The 22,933-nt window shown below is 40.7% G+C and overlaps 3 protein-coding genes across 3 annotated transcripts; all 3 read right to left on the bottom strand.

Moving 5' to 3' along the window:
* Positions 1–407: 407 nt before the first annotated feature.
* Positions 408–1,499, bottom strand: LOC309558620 (chemerin-like receptor 1; the record flags this gene model as incomplete). The annotated part of the gene is made up of 1 exon (XM_082261687.1): positions 408–1,499. The coding sequence occupies one exon, from the start codon at positions 1,497–1,499 to the stop codon at positions 408–410; it is 1,092 nt and encodes a 363-aa protein (XP_082117813.1).
* Positions 1,500–10,650: 9,151 nt separating this feature from the next.
* Positions 10,651–11,742, bottom strand: LOC309558619 (chemerin-like receptor 1; the record flags this gene model as incomplete). Its single annotated transcript, XM_082261686.1, has 1 exon — positions 10,651–11,742. One exon carries the CDS (start codon positions 11,740–11,742, stop codon positions 10,651–10,653), a length of 1,092 nt encoding a protein of 363 aa, XP_082117812.1.
* Positions 11,743–17,929: 6,187 nt separating this feature from the next.
* Positions 17,930–19,036, bottom strand: LOC309558618 (chemerin-like receptor 1; the record flags this gene model as incomplete). The annotated part of the gene is made up of 1 exon (XM_082261685.1): positions 17,930–19,036. One exon carries the CDS (start codon positions 19,034–19,036, stop codon positions 17,930–17,932), a length of 1,107 nt encoding a protein of 368 aa, XP_082117811.1.
* Between the last annotated feature and the right edge of the window lie 3,897 nt (positions 19,037–22,933).

Raw genomic sequence — 22,933 nt, 5'->3', positions numbered from 1 at the left:
TTTGTTAGGGCATTGGGTACATACAATGTGAAATAATATCCTCACACTAAACGTACGTTTTGTGCCTAAAATTCAGCTTTAAACAAATGTATGTGGATTGAACCAACCAAAAATGTCTTATATCTCACTGTCTATAGTCTCTGGAAAAAAGATATGTCCATCTACCTGCTGCTCATGTTACAAGGGGTCTCATCCAAACAATGGAGGATTCTGCCTTCTAAGAACTGACATTTTTATTTTGGTTAGGCTTGCCGTCTAAAAACAAATTTTTATCTGTTTCTTATGCTTATACTACTGAAGAAATCTGCACGGCTGATCTTTCCTGGTTGGCCAAACAGCATATACATTATGAGGGATGATGGCCTCCTGTGCGACGGGGGACAATTGTACAGGTGAGTATTGATCCTTCAGTTCCACTTTAAGAAATCGGCAAGTCTGGCCCTTGCCTGTCCGCCAACTAGCACATACAAAATGGGGTTCAAGGAGCAGCTGGTATAGGCAATGGTAGAGAGGAAGGGCATGAAGGTAATGACTTTAAACGTGACTATTAAATTCATATTTCTAACAGCAGTTAAAAAAATGATTTGACCTAGAATGAGCGGTGTCCATGTGACAAAGTACATTATAATAATGGAAATTACTATTTGGTAGAGCTTATGGGTGTTCACAGTTTGGGATTTTCGGGCCTGTAACGCTATGGTTATATTGGAAAATATAATAACACAGAATGGAATGAAATAACCAATCACCAAGAAAGGAACAGTAAAACATTGTATTGAAAACCATATATTATTCCAAGTAGTGAGCTTGTTCTCATCACCACAGCATTCTTCAGGTGAACATTCCTTGATAAATTTGTGGAACGTTTTGTACACATCTAGGTAAATCTTCTTTTCTAAGCTTAGAGGATCAGTTAAATTATATGTAGGGTCAAATGTCCCATCATCATTGTCTTTAGCATGATTTAAAGTGCAATAACTATCATCTCCAATTTTAAACTCCCCACTAAAAATCAACACTGGGAGACTGGTAAATATTGTTATCATCCATATTGTTATACAGGTCCATCGTGAAACACGTTGTGAGATAAACATACGATGAAACATTGGCTTTGCCACAGACAGAACCTGACTGAGATTTAAGGCTGTGAGAATGAAAATGCTAGCGTACATGTTGACACAGATAACAAAGAGAAACATCTTACAGATGTGTTTTCCATAGGGCCAGTGACCGTGTAATATAGCAAAGATGTAGAGAGGCAATAAGAGGAGGGAGACAAAATCTGTGATGGCCAGGTTCAAGAACCAGATTTTAGAGTTATGTTTCTTCATCACAAATATGTTGAAAAAAATGACGATGGCATTGCCAATCAGTCCTATGACGCAGGTCACCAGGGCTAGCACAAAGTTTACATAACTAAGAGGAGCAGAATACTTTGCTTGATATGTCATAAGTTCCATCATTTCTCCAGTGGAATAACAGAGGCTGTACAAAGACATTTTCCCTCTTGAAAGGTTGAAGCTGAAAATTAATAAAATGGATAAGGTCGTCAATACAGGTTATACAAATTCTCGTGATTATTGCTATCAAAACTGAAGTCATTCCACGTATACATTAAGTGTAAGGCTCTGAATCTGGCTTGGTATCACTGTCCCAAATAGTTTAAGGATTGCCCCTTCCTGTTCCAACATGACTGCACACCAGTGCACAAAGCAAGGTCCATAAAGACATGGATGAGCGAGTTTGGGGGTGGATGAAACTTGACCCGATAGAACACCGTTCGGAGGAATTCGAGCGGAGACTGCGGAACAGTCCTTCTTGTCCAACATCAACCTTGTGGACAGCCTTCCCAGAAGAGTGGAAGCTGTTATAGCCGCAATGTGTGGGCCAACTCAACATTGAAGCCTACAGATTAAGACTGGGATGCCATTAAAGTTCATATGCATCCCAATACTTTTGGTGATATAGTGTATGTGTGCTCAGAAACGTTAATGGTGTTAATGCTGTAATAGGGTTCAAAGAAACTTCATTAACCACTTGACCTCTGGAAGGTTTTACCCTCTTCATGACCAGGGCATTTTTTGCTATTCAGCATTGCTTTATTTGGCAATTGTGCGGCCATGCAACACTTTATGTAAATGCAATTCATATAATGTATTTTTCATACAAATAGAGCTTTCTTTTGGTGGCATTTGATCACCACTGGGTTTTTTATTTTTTGCTATATAGACAAAAAAAGACCGAACTTTCTGAAAAAAAAAAAAACAACAAACAATATTTTCTACTTTCTGTTATAAAACATATCCAATAAAGTTAAATGTCCTCATAAATTTAGGCCAAAATGTTTTCTGGTACGTGTCCCCATATGTGTATATTAATTGGTTTATGTGGAAGTTATAGCATCTACAAACTATGGTATATACAGTAAATTTGAAAATGGATCAATCCTAATGTACAGACACCCTGTCAAAATTCATGAGGGACTTAAAATGCCAAGACAGTACAAAGAAATACCCCCCAAATGACCCCTTTTTGGAAAGTAGATAGTCCGAGGTATTTAGAAAGAGGCACGGCGAGTTTTTTGAACTTGTCACTTTTTGTCACAATTTTCTGAAAAATTAAGAAATTAAATCATTTTTATTTTCACAATTTTTTTTTTTACATACTGTCACTAGTGCAGTACCTCATCATCATATGACTGGTGTGGTAGTGATTAGGGATACTGACTGGTGACAAAAAAATAGTATTTAATTTTGTAAACATTTTTTTCTTTATTTACTATTCTTTTTTTACATACTTTCATCTGAGTAGTTCAGTGTCACCGTAGTGATCAGGGATTTATATATATTTTTTTTATTGCTGGTACAATGATCACTGTAACAGCAATGATTTGAACTGTCATGAATGGGTTACATTTAGTATAGCTGTGATTTACTATTGTGTGCTGTGATTGGCCCACAGTTATCACATTGTACAGGGTGCTGTGATTATCCCAGGTACCATGTGATTGCTGTGAGCCAATCACAGCATCACTATAGGAATCACAGCTGTTATGAATGGAATTCATTCATAACAGCTTGTTGACACACTAAAAGGGTCCAGGTTCTGGGATCTGCAATTCATTGTGTCCATTGGACACGGTGATCATGGTAGTGATAAGCTGCATGCCTCAGGGAGCGTGCTGCATGCCCCTAACCTTGCCCTGAAGAAGCAGGATGCCCATGCCACCCTGGCACAGTAAATGTACTGTGGTCTGGTGGCAAGCAGTTAAAAGAGAAGAACAGAGTTAAGCCTAGTACACATGGGTTCAACAGAAACCGACTATACTGCTGTTCAGCCGGCTTCTGGCGTTTGGGCATGACCAAAAATGGTGTATTGATCTGCTCCCCATTTGGTGCTGACAGCGCTGACCGGAGTGTTCTAGCGGGGAGGGGTATCCCCCTGTCAGAACACAGTAGCACAGCAGGGGAGATCGCTGTACTAACATCAGATTGTTAGTAGTGGCTCTGGAGCTGTAAGGTTTTTTTTTTCCAGTTCTGCTGGGTTGAATGAAAAAAAAAAAACAAATAGTATCTAGTAGGCTTTAGATTTGTCAGTCACTTCAAACACCAATCCCATGATCCCCCAGTCCAGTCACATGATACTAGCTCTCCATAAACCTGGAAAAAAGTATCTCTTCAGATGTAAGATATTTATTAAAATTTATGGGCGCAGTTGCGCACATTTATTTATTTGCAGCTGCAGACATTCTTTTGTGCACTCTAACTGATTTGCACTGGCACATTAATTAAGCAACCAGTTGCAATCATGCATTTTTCTTAGTGAATCGGCCTCTTTGTAACAAGAAACTACGCATGCCATTACTGCCAGCTGTACCTGATAACCAGGAACAATATCATATGTTAAAGCTTCTTGCTTTCCAAAATGTCCCTGACTGTAAGTGCTAACCACTTTCACAAAAGTCTCCATTTTTCTAAAGATGGGCTTCAGGCAGGTACAAAAACCATGTTTTCTTTCATTAGAGAAAACTTAAAGAGATCTTGTCACCAGCTTTAAAAAATCAGGTAAAAGTACAGAAAAATTAAGTATTAAAGTCCTACTTAGAGCGTTTTTCTTTTCCATAAATGTTTATTAATCACTCGCAATATGCCTTTGAAATAACTAGAAAATGTGACTATTCCAGAAAGAAGTCAATTTCTTAGCACAGCCCTTTCCCTCCTTACACTGCATAGCCCACTCCTCTTCTGGCAATGCATAGTTACTGTTTGTAGTGGCCCAGATCTTCAACCCTTGCCCCCACCTCCCTAAATAACCTTTTATGAAGCTGGCAGGGGAGGAGCGAAGGGGAATGGTATAGAGCAGCCTTTCTAAACCTTTTTAACACAGAGGAACCTTCAAAATACGTTTTTTGTCTCAGAGCACCCCCTGCCAGAAGTTACTAGAGCTCCAATTCATGATACATTATTATGATGGTCAGTGGGAAGAATGCTCCTTGCACTTGTGGTCATTGGGAAGAATTAGCTTCTTACAGATAGCTAAAAAAAAGACCAGTGGCGTCAGTGGGAACTTAACTGCTCATTGCTCAAGGAACCCCATAGCAGCCTCTGGAGGTGCCTTAGAGTTCCACTGAACCATGGCTAGGAAACCCTGATACAGAGTATAATAATGTAATAAACCCAAGCTTTCCTTGAACTTAATAATATTGAGTATCATGGCTTTTTTTCAGCAGGAACGCGGTGGAACGCAGTTCCGGCACCTCCAGCACTGTATGTATGTAATAGCAATGTGTGTGGGGTGTGTTGGAGGGTCTCTTGATGCTGGCTGCTTGGGGATCTATTGTCACTGGTAGGGATTTGTTATTGTGTGAGGGTCTATTTTTACTGCTGGGGGGTCCTATGTTGTTGGTAGGGATCTCCTGTTGAAGTAGAGGTCTATTGTTGGCTGATCTATTGATACTAGTTGCTGGAAGAGCCGTTGTTGCTACTGGAGGGGGCCTAATGTTGCTGGTGTGGATCTTTTGTTGCTGGGTGAGGTATTTTGTTCTGCGTGGGAAGTGGGTAGGGGGTGGAACCAAGGGACAGTGCTCAGAGGTGGGTAGTGGGTGGAGACAAGGGGTGGCTCAGAAGGGGGGAGTTCCTGCACCTATTCTCCGAGAAAAAAAGCCCTGTTGAGCATTAATGTCATACATTTTCACCAAAAATATTACATAAAAAGATACGCAGTGCTAAAACCTGCTTTATGAGGGTTCTAGTTTATGGCATCTGAACATCCATTTGGCATAAACAGGACCTCATATCTTCTCTTTGTGGGGTTTTTGACCAGATTCTGTTTGACTGCTTGAGTGTATTGGAGTTTTTTGAAGTTGTATTGAAAGTGGTACACATATAGAGCAGATGAGCTGGAGGACATACTGTAAAGTGAGATTGTATGATCCTTAGTGCAGTGAGAGAATCTACTATTTTCTGTGACTCGAAATGTGAAGCGCTGTTTGACCTCCTATAAACGAGAGGTCTGCATTTCTGGTAAACTGCTTCATGTACCCCTTGGTGAAGGTGTTATTCACTGTTGGTGGAATTGTGACGGACTCTGTGAAGATTGTAAATACACTATGGTGTACCTATAGATTGAGGAAGGACTGGTTTATCACTGTTTATCAATCTATGTACTGAATACTATAGAGTGTCACCTGAGTGACAGCTCTGACTTTGCTGGGGCAGATGACATCACAAGATGGCGACACCCAGCAGCAGTCTTTGAGGTTTTGTATGTCTACACAAGGAAGACTTTTACGGGTAAACAGTTAGCATTAAAAATCTTAAATGCGCATTTAATCTTATTAGAAGATTGTTGTTGAATAGTCTGTTTGGTTGCAGAGAAGGGCATATATTGTCTCTTGAGAAGAGGAGATTAAGGGGGGATATGATCAACATGCATAAATACATAAGTGGTCCATATAGTAAACTTGTTGTTGAGTTATTCACGTTAAGGTCATTACAGAGGACAATGAGGCACTCTTTACGTTTGGAGGAAAAGAGATTTACCGTACTTATCGGCGTATAACACGCACTTTTTCCTCCTAAAAATGGAGGAAAAAGTAACAGTGCGTGTTATACGCCGATATAAAAAAAAAAAGTCCAGGGAGCAGGTAGAAGGGGACGGGCGGCGCTGAGGAGAAGGAAGGACGCGCTGTCATCGGAAGTCCCGCCTCCTATGCCGACGTCTATCATAGGCGCCGGGACTTAACGATGACAGCGCGTCCTTCCATCTCCTCGGCGTCGCCCGCCCCCTTCTACCTCTCAGCGCTGCTTCCTGGACATTTTTAAAAGTGATTCGGATAGTTTCACTGGCTGCAATTAAGGGCACTGGCGCTGGCGAGGCTGCAATTATGGGCACTGCGCTGGCGAGGCTGCAATTATGGGCACTGCGCTGGCGAGGCTGCAATTATGGGCACTGTGCTGGTGAGGCTGCATGTATGGGCACTGCGCTGATGAGGCTGCATGTATGGGCACTGCGCTGGCGAGGCTGCAATTATGGGCACTGCGCTGGCGAGGCTGCAATTATGGGCACTGCGCTGGCGATGCTGCATATATGGGCACTGCACTGGCGAGGCTGCATTTAAGGACACTGCACTAGCGAGGCTGCATTCGTGGGCACTGCTCTGGAGAGGCTGCATTCGTGGGCACTGCGCTGATGAGGCTGCATTCGTGGGCACTGGTGAGACTACATTTGATTAAAAAAAATGTTCTGAGTTCAAAGCTGTTTATTTTAAATTTCAGCTTTTTTCCTGAAATTTCTCCCCTAAAATTTAGGTGCGTGTTATACGCCGATAAATACGGTAATCTCCAAATATGGAAAGGCTTCTTCACAGTAAGAGCTGTGAAAATGTAGAATAGACTCCCTCAAAAGCTGGTTCTGTCCAGATCAGTAGATTGCTTTGAAAACATACATATTATACAGTAACTGGATACTAACATTTATCAGATTGCCTTTTGGGGGATCACAAAGGAATTTTTTGCCCTGCTGGAGCAAATTGGATCATGCTTTGCTGGACTTTCTTTGCTTTCCTCTGGATCAACTGTGGGTATAGGCATGTGTATACTGTATAGGATCATATCATTTTTTTTCCCTGTTTATTGGTTGAACTAGACGGACTAGTGTCTTTTTTTCAACCAGACTAAAGCCCTGTACACACAGGCAGAATGTTGGGAGACATTTGCCGGTACAAGAAATAACGGGCGACATTCTACCCAAGTGTATGTTGGGCTGTCCGACAGAAACCAGCCACTCGGCTGGCTTCTCTCAGACTTGCATGGTGGAAAACCAGCAGCCAACCGACTCCTTACGAGAAGAAAACTGTAGTGTGTACCAGGCCTTACAATGTCTGGCGATTGGGACTCTTTAAAGTTGATAATCAGTAATTGAAACAACAATGGGATATAATAGCAGGACTCAAGACACTAAAGAAGAACAGTTTTATTTAGATCACTTTCACATTCAGTTATGCTAAAGAAGGTCTAAACCAAAACATTTTTTTTCCATCTTATAAAGTACAAAGCGATATTTAATTTGAAAGCTGTAATCTGGGCTAATGGAGTCCTTTGTGTATTTTTTTCCATTATTGAGCATGAAACAACTCCTGCACATTGCATCCTGGAGTTTCTGGTAATAATGATTGGTCACTGGTGCTCTCTCTCTCTTCTTTTTTAGGTTGGCTGACTTGGATCTTGACTTGGCTTGACCATTATCTGCCCCTTTTGTTTTCTGCAAGCAGTGTTTAATGGATAGACATGGTGGATCTCATCAAAAGCTCTGCTCTCTGCACAGACTATGTACAGAACATTGAAGATATCATTGCTACTTTTATAATGTAATATTTAGGTTTCTTAGGGCATTGGGTACATACAATGTGAAATAATATCCTCACACTAAATGTATGTTTTGTGCCTAAAATTCAGCTTTAAACAAATGTACAGTATCTCACAAAAGTGAGTATACCCCTTACATTTTTGTAAATGTTTTATTATATCTTTTCATGCGACAACACTGAAGAAATGACACTTTGCTACAATGTAAATTAGTGAGCGTACAGCTTGTATAGCAGTGTAAATTTTCTGTCCCCTCAAAATAACTCAACACACAGCCATTATTGTTTAAAACACTGTCAACAAAAGTGAGTACACCCCTAAGTGACAATGTCCAAATTGGGTCCAATTAGCCATTTTCCCAACCCAGTGGCATGTGACTCGTTAGTGTTACAAGGTCTCAGGTGTGAATGGGGAGCAGGTGTGTTAAATTTGGTGTTATCACTCTCACTCTCTCATACTGGTCTCTGGAAGTTCAACATGGCATCTCATGGCAAAGAACTCTCTGAGGATCTGAAAGTAGGAACTGTTGCTCTACATAAAGATGGCCTAGACTATAGGAAGATTGCCAAGACCCTGAAACTGAGCTGCAGCACAGTGTCCAAGACCATATAGCGGTTTAGCAGGACAGGTTCCACTCAAAACAGGCCTCGCCATGGTCGACCAAAAAAGTTGAGTACACGTGCTCAGCGTCATTGTAACGTTCATGCATTTTTGTTAGTGGATGGATTTACAGCTGCAGAATTATTACACTCTGTAGCCTTGTAGAGAATCTGTTGAACAAACATATCCAACTCTCAGGACTTCATCACCGTGTACAGCCTGTTATATACCATATATATATTAATAGATGTTAATGGAGGGATAGAATATATGAGGATATATAGATGAGAGACAGGCTATTGTATGGTGAGCACTAGAAGTAGTATTAGGAGAGTTGCAGGTGATGGTAAAGCAGATAGGTTCTGATGTCAAGTATAGTGCAGATGGTAAGAGGACACAGATGGAGTATACTTAGACAGAGTAACCTAGTGCAAGGATAGTTGAAGGTAGTCCCAAGAGCTAACAGTCTATGCAGATGATAGTGAATAGATAGATACAGATAGTCTTGGTAATTGCAGTAGATGACAGTAGGAGATTGCTTAGTAAGAATCCCCTGCGGGGTACTTATCACTTAGATAGGTTTAGGAGTAACAGTGTCCATTGGAGAGGGGTGATCCCGTAGCGAGATACGGATCACCAGCGAGGTTTCCGGCTTCAGTTCAGCAAGGGAGAATGTCAGCAGCTCCGACTTCACAGGAGTAGGTGCGGTGAACATGCGGTTTGAACGAGCGATGAGTGAGAGCAAACCGGCGATTGAAATAGCCGCTCATAGCGGCGCTCGGCAATGATGTCATCCGGTCTTAAAGGTATATGCGTCCCTTGTTACACAAGATGGGACGTAATTAGGAAAGGAAAAATATGGAGACAAGGGTACCAGAGGTACCAGAACATTACAGTCATATCCTAATGTTGTCTTTGGGAAATAGACCTATGAGTGCTGCCAGCATTGCTGCAGAGGTTGAAGGGGTGAGGGGTCAGCCTGTCAGTGCTCAGATAATACACTGCACACTGCATAAAATTGGTCTGCATTGCTGTCGTCTCAGAAGGAAGCCTCTTCTAAAGATGATGCACAAGAAAGCCCGCAAACAGTTTGCTGAAGACAAGCAGACTAAGGACATGGATTACTGGAACCATGTCCTGGGGTCTGATGAGACCAAGATAAAGTTATTTGGTTCAGATGGTGTCAAGCGTGTGTGGCGGCTACCAGGTGAGGAGTACAAAGACAAGTGTGTCTTGCCTACAGTCAAGCATGGTGGTGGGAGTGTCATGGTCTTGGACTGCATGAGTGCTGCCGCCACTGGGGAAACCATGAATGCCAACATGTACTGTGACATACTGAGGTAGAGCATGATTCCCTTCCTTCGGAAATTGGGCCGCAGGGCAGTACTCCAACATGATAACGACCCCAAACACATCTCCAAGATGACCACTGCCTTGCTAAAGAAGCTGAGGGTAAAGATGATGGACTGGCCAGGCATGTCTCTAGACCTAAACCCTATTGAGCATCTGTGGGCCATCCTCAAGCGGAAGGTGAAGGAGTGCAAGGTCTCTAACATCCACCAGCTCCGTGATTTCGTTATGGAGGAGTGGAAGAGGACTCCAGTGGCAACATGTGAAGCTCTGGTAAACTCTTTGCTCAAGAGGGTTAAGGCAGTGCTGGAAAATAATGGTGGCCACACAAAATATTGACACTTTGGGCCCAATTTGGACCTTTTTTACTTAGGGGTGTACTCACTTTTGTTGCCAGCAGTTTAGATAAAAAATGACTGGGTGTTGAGTTATTTTGAGGGGACAGCAAATTTACATAGTTATACAAGCTGTACACTCACTACTTTACATTGTAGCAAAGTGTCATTTCTTCAGTGTTGTCACATGAAAAGATATAATAAAATATTTACAAAATTGTGAGAGGTATACTCACTTTTGTGAGATACTGTATGTGGGTTGAACCAACCAAAAATGTCTTATATTTGTCTGTCTATAGTTTACCTGCTGCTCATGTTACAAGGGGTCTCATCCAAACAATGGAGGATTCTGCCTTCTAAGAACTGACATTTTTATTTTGGTTGGGCTTGCCCTCTAAAAACAAATTTTTATCTGTTTCTTATGCTTATACTACTGAAGAAATCTTGCCTGTTGGCCAACCAGCATATACATTATATCAATACAGGTGAGTATTGATCCTTCAGTTCCGCTTTAAGAAATCGGCAAGTCTGGCCCTTGCCTGTCCGCCAACTAGCACATACAAAATAGGGTTCAAGGAGAAGCTGGTATAGGCAATGGTAGAGAGGAAGGGCATGAAGGTAATTACTTTAAATGTGACTATTAAATTCATATTTCTAGCAGCAGTTAAAAAAATGATTTGACCTAGAATGAGTGGTGTCCATGTGACAAAGTACATTATAATAATTGAAATTACTATTTGGTAGAGCTTATGGGTGTTCACAGTTTGGGATTTCCGGGCCTGTAAAGCTATGGTTATATTGGAAAATATAATAACACAGAATGGAATGAAATAACCAATCACCAAGAAAGGAACTGTAAAACTTTGTATTGAAAACCATATATTATTCCAAGTAGTGAGCGTGTTCTCATCACCACAGCATTCTTCAGGTGAACATTCCTTGATAAATTTGTGGAACGTTTTGTACACATCTAGGTAAATCTTCTTTTCTAAGCTTAGAGGATCAGTTAAATTATATGAAGGGTCGAATGCCCAATCATCATTGTCTTTAGCATGATTTAAAGTGCAATAACTATATTCTCCAATTTTAAACTCCCCACTAAAAATCAACACTGGGAGACTGGTAAATATGGTTATCATCCATATTGTTATACAGGTCCATCGTGAAACACGTTGCGAGATAAACATACGATGAAACATTGGCTTTGCCACAGACAGAACCCGACTGAGATTTAAGGCTGTCAGAATGAAAATGCTAGCATACATGTTGACACAGATAACAAAGAGAAACATCTTACAGATGTGTTTTCCGTAGGACCAGTGACCGTGTAATATAGCAAAGATGTAGAGAGGCAATAAGAGGAGGGAGAAAAAATCAGTGATAGCCAGGTTCAAGAACCAGATTTTAGATTTATATTTCTTCATCACAAATATGTTGAAAAAAATGACGATGGCATTGCCAATCAATCCTATGATGCAGGTCACCAGAGCTAGAACAAAGTTTACATAACTAAGAGGAGCAGAATACTTTGCTTGATATGCCATAAGTTCCATCATTTCTCCAGTGGAATAACAGAAGCTGTACAAAGACATTTTCCCTCTTGAAAGGTTGAAGCTGAAAATTAATAAAATGGATAAGGTCGTCAACACAGGTTATACAAATTCTCATAATTATTGCTATTAAAACTGAAGTCATTCCACGTACTATATACATTAAGTGAAAGGATCTGAATCTTGCCTGTTATCACTGTCTCTTTATCCTTTGTACAATTGACTGGGAGAAAGCGTTAGTACAAAGAGCCAATCGGTTGTCCTAAATGCGAACGGCTTTCAAAGTAACAGCTGATAGGAAAAGAAAACAGGAGTATAAACTTATCAGTCTCCCTTTCTGTCCAGTCACAGGCTGTTGGCAGGGAGGTGACCTAGATTTTGTATTCTAACTACAGCAGAAAAACATTAGGTGTCCAACCTGGCTGGGTACTACAGTACTATGTAGATCTCAGGGCTGGAATGACAGAAAGAAAAATTGTTTAGTAGGTAAGATAGCTCTGGATTCACTACAACATAATAGAAGCAAAAGAAAGTGTAGGCGAGACTAGAGGGGATGACCTCAGTACCTATCCCCTTGATATTTCTACCCTTCGGCCCCAGCCTATCCCCGTGCCCCCCTATATGCTTCTACTCCCTTCCTATCCTCCCTTGACCTCCTCTAGGTATTCCTACCCCGCTTCCCCATACCCTTTTTCCCTGCTTGTCTAGACCTACTATATTTGTTTTACCCTTGTGCAAAAAAGGAAAGCACTAGAATGCTGACCCTCTGATTACTTATTACTCATCTAACTGATTACTCATCTAAAAACCTTATGCAGTATACATTGTCTATTTATTGTCAAATACATTGACAAGAGTTAATATGACTAATGTATGTTATATATTATTACATTGGTCACGTTAAAGCCGTTATAAAGGTTTTTTTCTTTTCTTTAAAATAGAAAACATGTTATAATTACCTGATCTGTCCAACAGACTTGCACAGAGCATCCTGAACATCCTCTTCTGGGGTCCTCTGCCGGTATTCTTGGCCCCTCCTCTTATGTGTCTGCCAACATAGCTCCTATAGGGGCAGACGTGCAGGCTCACTCCCGAGCCAGGCGGTGTGCGTCCATTGACACACAAAGCACAACTCAGTGCGGCCCCTTGCTCTCTGCTCACAGAATTTGATTGACAGCAGCAAAAGCCAATGGCTCCCACTGCTGCCTCTCTGTCTTGTGAATACAGAGAAAAAGGTGTGAGCAGCTTCAGATGGACACAGAGTTGGAATTAGTGAGGACTCAGGTAAGTATTGTAAAGGGGGCATACTGCTACTGGGACATTTTTAACCTTAATGCAGGAAATACATTAAGGTAAAAAATGACCAGCCTTTAGAACCTTTTTAACTCTAGTCAATGTATTTGACAAAAAAAAAAGACAATGTATACCAGATAAGGTACTTAGGTAAGTAATAAGTGTGCCAGCATTCCAGTCCTTTACTTTTTTTTTCCTACAAGGTAAAATAAATATAGTAGATCCAGACATGCAGGGAAAAAGGGTATGGGGAAGTGGAGGGAAGTTGCAACCATTATCCAGACCTAAGACCTCTGTAATGTATTCTGTGTACAAGAGATGTTTATTGGCATAATATGAGCATGCCTATGAACTTGGTGACAAAAAAAAGGTGCATACCAAATCTTTAACTAAATTATATCAATGATATGCACTTACAAGGTGACCATCACATACAGTTTCCAGTGTAAACCCAAATTCCAAACAAACCAACGCAAGGTGGCCCCCCGCTTCCCCCTCGTCATTTCTATTCTCTACTAAAAAAAAGTGTGTTCTGTCAATACAGACATGTCCATTGAAAGTCAACCAGACATACAAAAAGAAGGCACTTTGATACATAAATGTAAATCCACAATGTGATTCATATAAAGCATTAATACTCCAGCACATCATGAAATGTGAGGGATATTTAACAAACAGGGCACAAGCTATAACATCACAATTGGTCATGTCAGTTTCCTAATAGCACTAAGTGTAGAAGAAACCAGTTCCTTGAATGCAGCAATAGGAGGAGAACAAAGAAAACAGACAAACAAAGATTGGAGGAGTCATGACTGGCCTGGGAGATCGCTAGAGCCACCAGCAGCACAACTGAATTCTACAAATTATCATAGGCAGGATTGAAGTATAGGTAAAAATCTCATCAGAGAGTATCAGGAACTTTGGTACCTTTCATGAAGGCTAGCAGTTAATTCCTTCATCCCTCACTTTTATGTTTTAGTGGATTCCTTATCTTTGCCCCTCAGCACCACAGAAGCCCATTATGCCATTTTGCTTTCTCACTATATCAGTAGCCAGTTCCTTTTTCCTGAATCTCAGGCCAGCCCACCGATGATATCTTCTCTAGATCTCGCACATGTGCTGTATGAGATCTGGCTCGCCATGTGATTTTTACATGTTGCTTTGGCTTCAGCAACAAAAGTGCCATTACATCACCTGACCTGACACTCACTTTTCTTAAAGTGTCATTAAATCAAGACCAAAAACTCTCATTACATCCATTTAACAGAGTTTGCATACTCACAAAGCCACTAAAGCATTTGTTTTGTGTAGAGTGAAATATACCTGGTTGATCCTGCCTTCAGTGGTCCCTCCCAACATCTCTGTGTCCCCATGCAGCCTGAGATTGTGTAGACCAGCTGGTGTCTTCTACAGAGCAAGCTTTTCATTTCCTCCTTTTTCATATCTGTGCAGCCCACATGACTATAGAGGCACACATGTGGGTCTATACACAGTAGTAAATGACACTCCCTTCCCTCCCTTTTCCTCCATGTCTTCCTATTGCTAAACACTATGTGGGTGGGATATAGTATGCTGATGGATTAGATTGACCAAGAAACTCACAAAAAAGCCTAGTTTTAATATAAATTAATATTACAGTAAATATATCAAATGTAGTTACCTAGTTAGTCAGGTTGAAAAAAGACACAAGTCCATCTGGCTCAACCAATAAAAAAACAAAAAACAGTAAAGAAAACCCAACCATACAATCCCATATACACAATCCTATACCCGCAGTTGATCCAGAGGAAGGCGAAAAACCCCCACCAAAGCATGATACAATTAGCTACAGCAGGGAAAAAAATTCCTTCCTGATCCCCCGAGAGGCAATCGGATATTCCCTGGATCAACTTTACCTATAAATATTAGTACCCATTTATATTATGTACACCTAGGAAGAATCCAGGCCCTTTTTTAAAGCAATCTAGTGAGCTAGCGAGAACCACCTCTGGGGGGAGTCTGTTTCACATTGTCACAGCTCTTATGGTGAAGAAACCTTTCCGCATTTGGAGACTAAATCTGTTTTCCTCTGGACCTAAAGAGTGTCCCCTTGTCCTCTGTGTTGACCTTAAAGTAAATAACTCAACACCAAGTTCACTATATGGACCGCTTATGTATTTATACATGTTGATCATATCCCCCCTCAATCTCCTCTTCTCAAGAGAGAATAAATTCAGTTCCTCTAATCTCTCCTCATAGCTGAGCTCCTCCATGCCTCTTATCAGTTTGGTGGCCCTTCTCTGCACTTTCTCCAGTTCACCGATATCCTTTTTGAGAGCTAGTGCCCAAAACTGAACTGAACCATGTCAATTTATATTGGGTACAGCGCCGCACAACCGTGCAATTGTCCGGTCTTAAAGTGGTTAAGAGAGAAGAAGTCCCCTTTAAATGAACTCTGTACAAAGAACGTAGTGGAAGCTGCCTTTGCTTAACTTACATTTTTACTTGCGGTATTTTTCTTTTCATAAAATGAATTTTTAATCACTTGCAATGTCTTTGAACATAATAGAAAATTTGACTAGTCTAAGAAGAGTCAATTGCTTAGCACAGCCCCTCCCTCCTCACACAGCATAGCCCGCTACTCTTCTGGGAGTGTCTAATTACTGTCCATGGTGTTCGACTCCTCAACTAACATAATAAACCTACATTTTCCTCTAACCTAATCATTTTGAGCAGCATGCTTAAAGAATGCCATACACATTCATATAAAATAGCGCAAAAAAAGATAAGCAGTGCTAAATCCTGCTTCACGGATGTTCTAATTTAAGGCACCTGAACATCCATTTGACATTTGACATAAAGAGGACCTCATTGTCCTCTGGTTGTTGGGTTTTTGCCTGGATTCTGGTTGATTGATTGAAATTGCACTGGAGTTTTTTGAGGTTACAATGAAAGTGGTAATAAAAAGGAGCAGAATATCTGGAGAAGATAATAGTGTGGTTGTATGATCCCTTCCTTAGTGCAGAGAGACCATCTACTATTTCTTGTAACATTAAATGTGAAGTGCTATTTGACCCTCTATAAACTTGAAGTCTGCATTTCTGTTAAGCTGCTGTATGTACCCCCTGGTGAAGGTGTTATTCGCGGTTGGTGAATTTGTTTGCAGCTCCATGAATATTGTAAATACACTATGGTGTACCTATAGACTGTGGAAGGATTGGTTTAGCACTGCTTATTATTATTTAGTACTGAATACTAAAGAGCAGTGTTTTTCGGGCAAGGCACTATTTAGAATAGTGCACAATCCCAGTTCACACCAGTAGGTGCGTTGGAGTGTAAGGGCTTTGAACGCACCTTGAATTTTTTTAATAGGCTCCTCTATGCCTTTGAAACATGCAAAAAATGTGCTGCCATGATTTTTTAGATTGCATTCCATCAAAATGCATGGTACTGTGGTTGCGGGCTTCTTCTCCAGCTCCTATCCCTTCTGTCTGTATACAGGAGATGACACAGAACTCTCAAATCAGACTTTATAGGGTTTTGAATACCACCTCACCCACTATTTTTGCTGTCAGGACATGAGCAGAGAGGAGAGGAGGGGGATAAGAGATAAGGGGAGAAAAGGGGAGGTAATCAAGCTCTGTACAGTCGGATCTGAGAATACAGACTGATCTGTTAATCGCAGCTCACCCCTCCTGGCTCTCTCTTCTTGTCACTACTTCTGTCGGCAACCCAAAAAGCTGTGTGACCCGTCCTTAGTAACTGATAAGGTCATCGGTTGGTAGGATGCAGGCAGGCAGCCCATGCAGCATTCTAGGTTGCTGACAGTAGTGACAGGAGCAGAGAGGAGGAAAGAGCCGGGAGGATGTGTGGGCTGTGCTCGCTCTCTCTCCTCTGTACAAGGAGTTAACAGAATAACAGAATAACACTTTAGACTGTACAGGGATTTATGTAATTTTGCTGCGGCACCCCTGGGCACTCTTTGGGGTACCCCAGGATGCAGTGGCACCCCGGTTGATAAACATTTCTATAGATTGTCACTTGAGTGACAGCTCTGAGTCTGCTGGGGCAGCTGACATCACATCCAAGATGGCAGCACCCAGCAGCAGTCTCAGAGTTTTGTATGTCTATACAAGGGATGCTTTGAAAGGTAAATAATGTGCATAAAATAAATATGTTAAACGCACATATCATCTTATGGTGATTGGGACTCTTTATCGTTGATAATTAGTCATTGAGACAACAATGAGATATAAGAACAGCACTCAAGAGAGTAAATAAGAGCAGTTTTATTTAGATCAACTTCAAATTAAGCTAAAGAATGTTTAAGCCAAAACCCATTTTCCATGTTTTATGCTACAAAGTGATATTTGATTTGAAAGCTGTAATCTGTGATATTAGTGTCCTTTGTGTCTTTTTTCCATGATCGACCTTGCATCAGCTGCTGCACATTGCATTCTGCAGATTCCTGTAGTAAAGATCGGTCACTGGTGCTCTTTTTCTTTCCTGGTGCAGGACAGCCATGTTGTATCTTGAATTGGCTTGACGGGTATCTGTTCCTTGTAGATTTCTGCAGAAAGCCTGTACTGGGTGGACCAGCTGGATCTCATCAAAAGTTCTGTTCTTTGCCCAGACTATGTACAGCACAGCAAAGATAGCACTGGTACTATTACAGTGTAATAGATGGAATTGTAAGGGCATTTGAAACACACAAATTAGATTTATTACTGCAAAGCCTATTGATAAATATAGATTCAAGTTTTTGTTTTGCGCCTGGAATTCAGCTTTAGGAAAATGGAAGTTGGTTGAACCAACCAAAATGTTCTTATATTTCTCATAGTCTCTGGCACTAAAATCTTTTAGTCCAGCTGTTGCTCATGTTACATGGAGTCTCATTTAAACAATGGATGGTTTTACCATCTAGAATGTTCATTTTAGTTAGCCTGGAAGATACCTTTTAGTTGCTTCTTATGCTTATGCCACTTAAGAAATCAGCAAGACCAGCCCTTGCTTGTCGGCCAACTAGCACGTACATTATGGGGTTCAAGGAGCAGCTGGTATAGGCAATGGTACAAAGGAGTGGCATGAAAGTCATGACTTTAAACATGGCTATTAAATTCATATGTCTCACAGCGGTTAAAAGAATGACTTCACCTAGAATGAGCGGTGTCCAAGTGACAAAGTACACTATAATGATGGTGATGACTATTTGGTAGAGCCTATGAGTGTTCACAGCTTGGGATTTTCTGGCCTGTATTACTATAGTTATATTGGAAAATAGTATTACACAGAATGGAATGAAATAGCCAAACACCAAGAGAGGAATAAAAAAACATTGTATTGAAAATATTATGTTATTCCATGTATTGAGCGTGTGGTCATCACCACAGCATTCTTCATGTGAACATGTCTTGAAAAAATATTGGAACTTGTTGTAAACATCTAGTTTAACCTTCTTTTCTAAAATTAGAGGTTCAGTTAAATTATATTTAGGGTCAAATGTCCCATCGCCATGATCTTCAGCACAATTTAAACTGCAGAAGCTATCCTCTCCAATTTTAAACTCCCCACTAAAAACCAACACTGGAAGGCTGGAAAATATGGTTATTGTCCATATCGCTATGCAAGTCCATCGTGAAATATGCTGTGAGATAAACTTCCGATGAAACATTGGCTTTGCCACAGATAGAACCCGACTAAGATTCAGGGCTATGAGAGTAAGAATGCTAGCATACATGTTAACACAAATAACAAAAAGAAACAGCTTACAGATGTGCTTTCCATAGGGCCAATGGCCCTGTAATACAGCAGAAGCATGAAGAGGCAAAACGAGGAGAGAGACAAAATCGGTGATGGCCAGGTTCAAGAACCAGATTTTAGATTTATGTTTCTTCTTTACAAATATGTTGAAAAAAATGACGATGCCATTGCCAATCAGTCCTACAATGCAGGTCACCAGAGCTAGCACAAAGTTTACATAATTAAGAGGAGCAGAATACTTTGCTTGATATTCGATAAGTTCCATAATTTCTCCAGTAGCATAACAGAGGCTGTACAAAGACATTTTCCCTCTCGAAAGGTTGAAGCTGAAAATTAATAAAATGGAAAAGGATGTCACCACATTTTTTTACAAAATCTCATAATTTTTGCTATTAAACCTGAATTAATTCAATGTATTTTTAAAAATGGTTGGTGTTGGTATAGGGATCTGAATCTGGCTTGGTATCACCCTCTTGTTACCCCTTGCACAATAGACTGGGAGAAAGGGGCAGTACTGGGAGCCAATAAGTTGGGCAACTTGCAAATGGATTTCAGAGAACAAGCTGATAGGAAAAGGGAGCAGGAGTAGGAGCTCATAGGGCTGCCCATGCTCCCTTATTGTCCAGTCACAGGCTGTGGGCAGGGAGGTGACCTAGAAGTACTATTTTAACCACAGTAGAGAAACAATAGGTCACCAATCTAGCTCTGTCCTGTCTGTCAGTGCTGTGTAAATCTCAGGACTGGAATCACAGAAATACATTTTATTAGCTGTTAAGATAGTTATAGATTCATAGTGAGAGCATCATAACATAACAGAAACAAAAATAAGTGCAGACCAGACTAGAGGGGACCAAATTTAGCACCTTTCTCCCTCCAACCATAACCCATTCCCTATACCCTGATCCTCCTCTACTACTCTTCAAACCTTCCTGGAGTGAGGCTTCTGAGTCATATGGTTTAAGGGAGTCACTTGGACAGTGTTAACCTTAAGATGCTAGGAGATTTAAGGGCAGCTGGTGAGCTGTGTGGAATGATTTTGAACTGGAGTGCATATCACAGATCACTGGAGAGGACCAGTTTCACATGGAGTGAGATAAAGTTTTGCTTCATTCCTTTATTTTCAGCAACCTGTGGACCACAAACTTCATTGTTTAAAGTTTCACTTCCACAAGTCCACATCATAAAAAAACTATCAACAAATGGTGTATTACAAGCTGTTCATACTCACTTAGTCACTATGGGATTCGTTTTCTGTATTCTGCAAAAAAACTGGTTGATCCTGCTGTTCTCCATCTCCCCCTCGTGTCTCTGTCCCCAATGCAGCTAGGGATTTTGCAGAGCAGTGTTGGCAGCTCTGCACATACTCAGTTTTCAGTGAGATTCTATGCTGAGCATTTCCTTCTTATAACATCTGAACAGCCCATGTGAATATAGAGTCACACATGTGGACGTATACACAGTGGTAAATGACAGCACACTCCCTTCCTACTCCTCCATGCCCACTAATCAGCTAAACACAATGGGGGTGGGATATTACAGGTAGATTGCTGAAGTTTTCACCTCCCTGTTAATCTAAGGCACATGCTGGAGGGGTGTGACACAGCCTGTGACTGGCAAAAATCCACCCACACCATGTTATTGCCAAAAAGTTATAAATATTTGATTTCAAATATATATTTGTATGACAATTTAAAACATTTTACTGATATTATTTTTTTTTTACTCTGTATTCCAATGGCTGTTTTTTTAATCAGCCTGGACTAGAAGCTTTATAGAAAAAATGCTATCTCTGCAAATTTATAACAGATATAAAGCACCACGTCCCTAGTAAATATTGTAACGTGAAAGATTTTTTTGGGGGTGCCACAAGGGGGGACTTTTTGATATGATGCACATATTGGTTGAACACCTTATATTAACCCCTTTGGTTGATATACATTATATACATACTATTGTATATCTGCTTTTTCTAGGAAGCACTCTTGTGGATCTTTTATTTTTGATCTACCACACATAGCAACATCATTTCACCCAGTCCCCGCCCTTTTCCATGGCTGGGCAATATTGAGGTAAGAATTGTTTTTTCAGTTTTTTCTTCCTTTTTGAATATTTTAGTTCCAAGGGCTATGGCTCAATCTGGTATTATCAGATGCCTTTCCTTTCTCCCCTTGTCAGGTGAGACACTAGATGGCCGTATATGGAACTGAAAATATATCTTTTTACTTTGAATTTTCAGACCTTATCTCTCTTCAGCCGTACTTTTTGTGCCCTATTTGTGGTCGGTCTCCTGTGTCCGCCCCCCGGGGGTCTCCCCCCTGTGCCTTGTGGTCGTATTTCCCATTGCAGCGTGCTGTACTGCATGTTTAACAGGTATGATGATGTGTATTATTCTCGCTGCCTCTCTATCATGGACACCATGCAATATCTGTTTACTATAGATATGACTTCTATATGTTGTAATAGTATATCATAAATTGCAAAAAGTCACTGTAAACATATGTTTGATGATTTTGTATTGATTTCTCTTTTCTCTTTTTTATTTTTATTTTTTCCCATTTAAGTCGTTATTAAATTCTTTTCATGACAAATATATCTATGTGATACCCTCAAAGATACCCCTGAAGAAGCGGCGGCAGTGCAGCGAAACATGTTGGGTTAATGGCTGTGGGCCACTACGCCTCCTGCACAAAGACCATCCATTGTGGATGCAACTGGGTATAAAGCATATATACCATCTACCCTTGTGTTAGGAGAGTATATATATATTTGTATGATACTGTATGGCTGTTTACTGTATATGTTTTTAATACAATTCAGTTTTGTACAGTATATTGTAATCCTTTCAATTACAGTATACTTTTTACTGTTGTTCAGAATAAAATGTTTTCATGTTTTTTTACTATAAATAAATTTTCTCTAGTTTTACTTTATATATCAATGAATACTTAAGCACCCCAATTGAAAAGTCCCCCCTTGTGGACTAGAAGCTTCTCCTGCTTATGTTTCCCTGCAGACAGGCTGGGAAAGAGCTGGGTCATGTGACAGCTGTATGTCGATTAGGAAAAAGATACTTCGATTTTTTTTTTTATTAAAATAAATAAAGTGCCATTATTCACATACAGAAAAAGAAGGGACAATGTAAATTAAACAGTGTGTGTTTAGTATCACTTTAAAGAGGAGCTCCACCCAAAAGCGGAAGCTTCACTTGTTTGCCTCCCCCGCCTCCACTGCCAAATTTGGCACCTTTCGGGGGTAACATGTACCTGATTTTGAGAGGTACCTGCCCCCACTTCCTGGTGACTTCGCTGCAGCGAAGTCACCCCTCCTTCTTCCTATGCCGCCAGGCTATTCACAAAGTGCAGCACACTTTGCGCAGTAGGGAATGGGCTGGGAAGCCACAGGGCTTCACTGTCAGCTTCCTTTACAACAAATGGCGGCAGCAGCACCCAAGAGCCGATTGAAAAATCGGCTCGGGTGAAAACACCGAGGGATCCCTGGACAGGCAAATGTCCTAATAATAAAAGTAATCAGATAAAGTATTTGTAGCTGCTAATGATGCTTTTATGAAGGAGCCTGGAGCTCCTCTTTAAGGACTACATTTTCATATTTATGCACATATGTGCAGAGCTGTGCTCCTTGACAGTCTTTGTGAAAATTTTGCACTAGATATATTTGATGCAGTGGAGATCTTATGTTACCATTGCAGGGTTTTTCCCTCACAAACTGTCCCTGTGAAACATTTGTATGGTTGTCACTGGGATAGAAAGACATAGGCAGTAATAAAGGCATTTTTAGAAGTAGTACCCCTTCCTGACTCTATTAAACTTGTTAAGCATTTCAGCTGTAAAGCCGCCCGATCACTTCTACACTGCAGGGAATGCAACTATGGGTCCTAGGCTTAAATGTCCCTCCTGTGCACCTGGGACCTCCATGGTGGGTGTCAAGATGCAGATCAGTGAACATCTGTTTGCTGATCTCCCCTGGGTATTATGATACTGGAAGCACTAAGCTATAATCAGTTCGGGGTTCAGAGCTGTTAAATTTGCTCTTGCTGGGAAAGAAGCTGATCCAGCATAGTCTGTGCTCAATCAGCTTAAACAAAGTGCAGAGATGACATTAGAGTCTAATAGCCACTGATGTCACCTTAAAGTGGTATTAAAAATTTGTCTTTGAAAAAATAAAAAGTAGCAAGCATGCCTTG

This window comes from Pelophylax lessonae (assembly GCF_965119305.1).
Source record: "Pelophylax lessonae genome assembly, chromosome: 6".
NCBI lineage: Eukaryota > Metazoa > Chordata > Amphibia > Anura > Ranidae > Pelophylax > Pelophylax lessonae.
Note: the sequence above shows the minus strand (reverse complement) of the source record. Positions and strands in the feature narration are given on the sequence as shown.